Source organism: Corvus brachyrhynchos, unplaced genomic scaffold (genome assembly GCF_000691975.1).
Source record: "Corvus brachyrhynchos isolate BGI_N302 unplaced genomic scaffold, ASM69197v1 scaffold115, whole genome shotgun sequence".
NCBI lineage: Eukaryota > Metazoa > Chordata > Aves > Passeriformes > Corvidae > Corvus > Corvus brachyrhynchos.
This window is the reverse complement of record NW_008239553.1, coordinates 9,305,564-9,306,671: the sequence shown is the minus strand read 5'-3', so window position 1 is coordinate 9,306,671 and position 1,108 is coordinate 9,305,564. Positions and strand designations below refer to the sequence as shown.

General features: G+C 47.6%; 1 protein-coding gene across 1 annotated transcript in view; it reads left to right on the top strand.

Moving 5' to 3' along the window:
- The first annotated feature begins 430 nt into the window (after positions 1-430).
- The window catches only part of LOC103620773 (cytosolic phospholipase A2 epsilon-like), a 24,925-nt gene continuing 24,247 nt past the window's right edge, over positions 431-1,108 (top strand). The window contains exon 1 of the mRNA XM_008639472.2: positions 431-577. Coding sequence (XP_008637694.1) covers positions 551-577 — 27 coding nt within the window. The 5' untranslated portion in view covers positions 431-550. The remainder of the gene's footprint in view (positions 578-1,108) is intronic.

The following is a 1,108-nucleotide window of genomic DNA, read 5'->3' as shown; positions in this document are numbered from 1 at the left end:
ATAAGCAATAAAAGCTACAAAAAGGCTTTTGTATGCACATTGGTGTGTTTGGATGCCCTTGGCCGAAGAAGTCTTGGGCAACCAGATGGTCCCTGACTGCTGCCAGTCACCTCCCCACAAGGCGCTGCACTTTGACAGCACACCTGTGGGCAAGAGCATTGTGGCCTCCTCAAAAAGTGATGAGGATGCTTGAAAGTGTAAAACATTTGCTTGGTGCCTATAACCATGAAGGGAAGATCCCTTTTCAGTGTTCATTTCCCTCTAACTACAACTGCAAAGACCATCCATCTGCAGTGCCAGAACCTGGGTGCTTTGGAGAAGGTGTGCAGCCTGCACTCAGCTCCCGGGCAGCGAGGAGGAGGAAGAGGAGGAGGAGCTGGGGATTGCTCAGGTGTGGCGGTGGCGGGGTGAGGCTGCGCTGAGTCAGGCACTCACACACCTGCCTGCCGGCTCCTGGCCACTTAAAGCACAAGGAGCTGCCCGGCTGAGACTCCTCTGTACACATCCACTACCACATTTCACACCTGGCTCAGACAGGGAAAAGACCACGATGGGGCTGTTCTACAGCAAGAGCCAGGTAAGAAAAGGCAAGAGGAGACCCTGCAATGAGCTGAGCAGGCTGCCCTTGGGGGCAGAGGGGACCTGCTGTAGGAGCTGATGTTCCACCTCTTGTATCTTCAGCTCTGAGAATTATCCTGACCACCAAGAGTTTCTTTCTGGCTGGGTTTTGTGACTGCTTTGTGTTTTCACTTCAGGAATGCAAAAACTTTAGTGATGTAATAATTTACTATTTTGAAAATTCCCAATTAAAAAAAAAAACAAACCTTTTTGCTTCCATCCAGCTGGGTTAGGCAAAACAACACACTGAGGAAAAATAAGTAATTATCACTAATGTCAATGAATGCATAGGTAGAGTCAGGAAACTAGTATTATGTGAGGTGTTAAGTATAGCTCTCTCAAAAATTGTGGCAGTTTTGGGGCATAGGGGAATGAATGGTAACATATTGTTTCATACTGATCTACGTATTTGTTGCAGTGATACTCCCTGCTCTATAGGTAGTGTGCATGAGGTGTCTCTCATATGTGCTTGTTGCATCACTACTCAGTT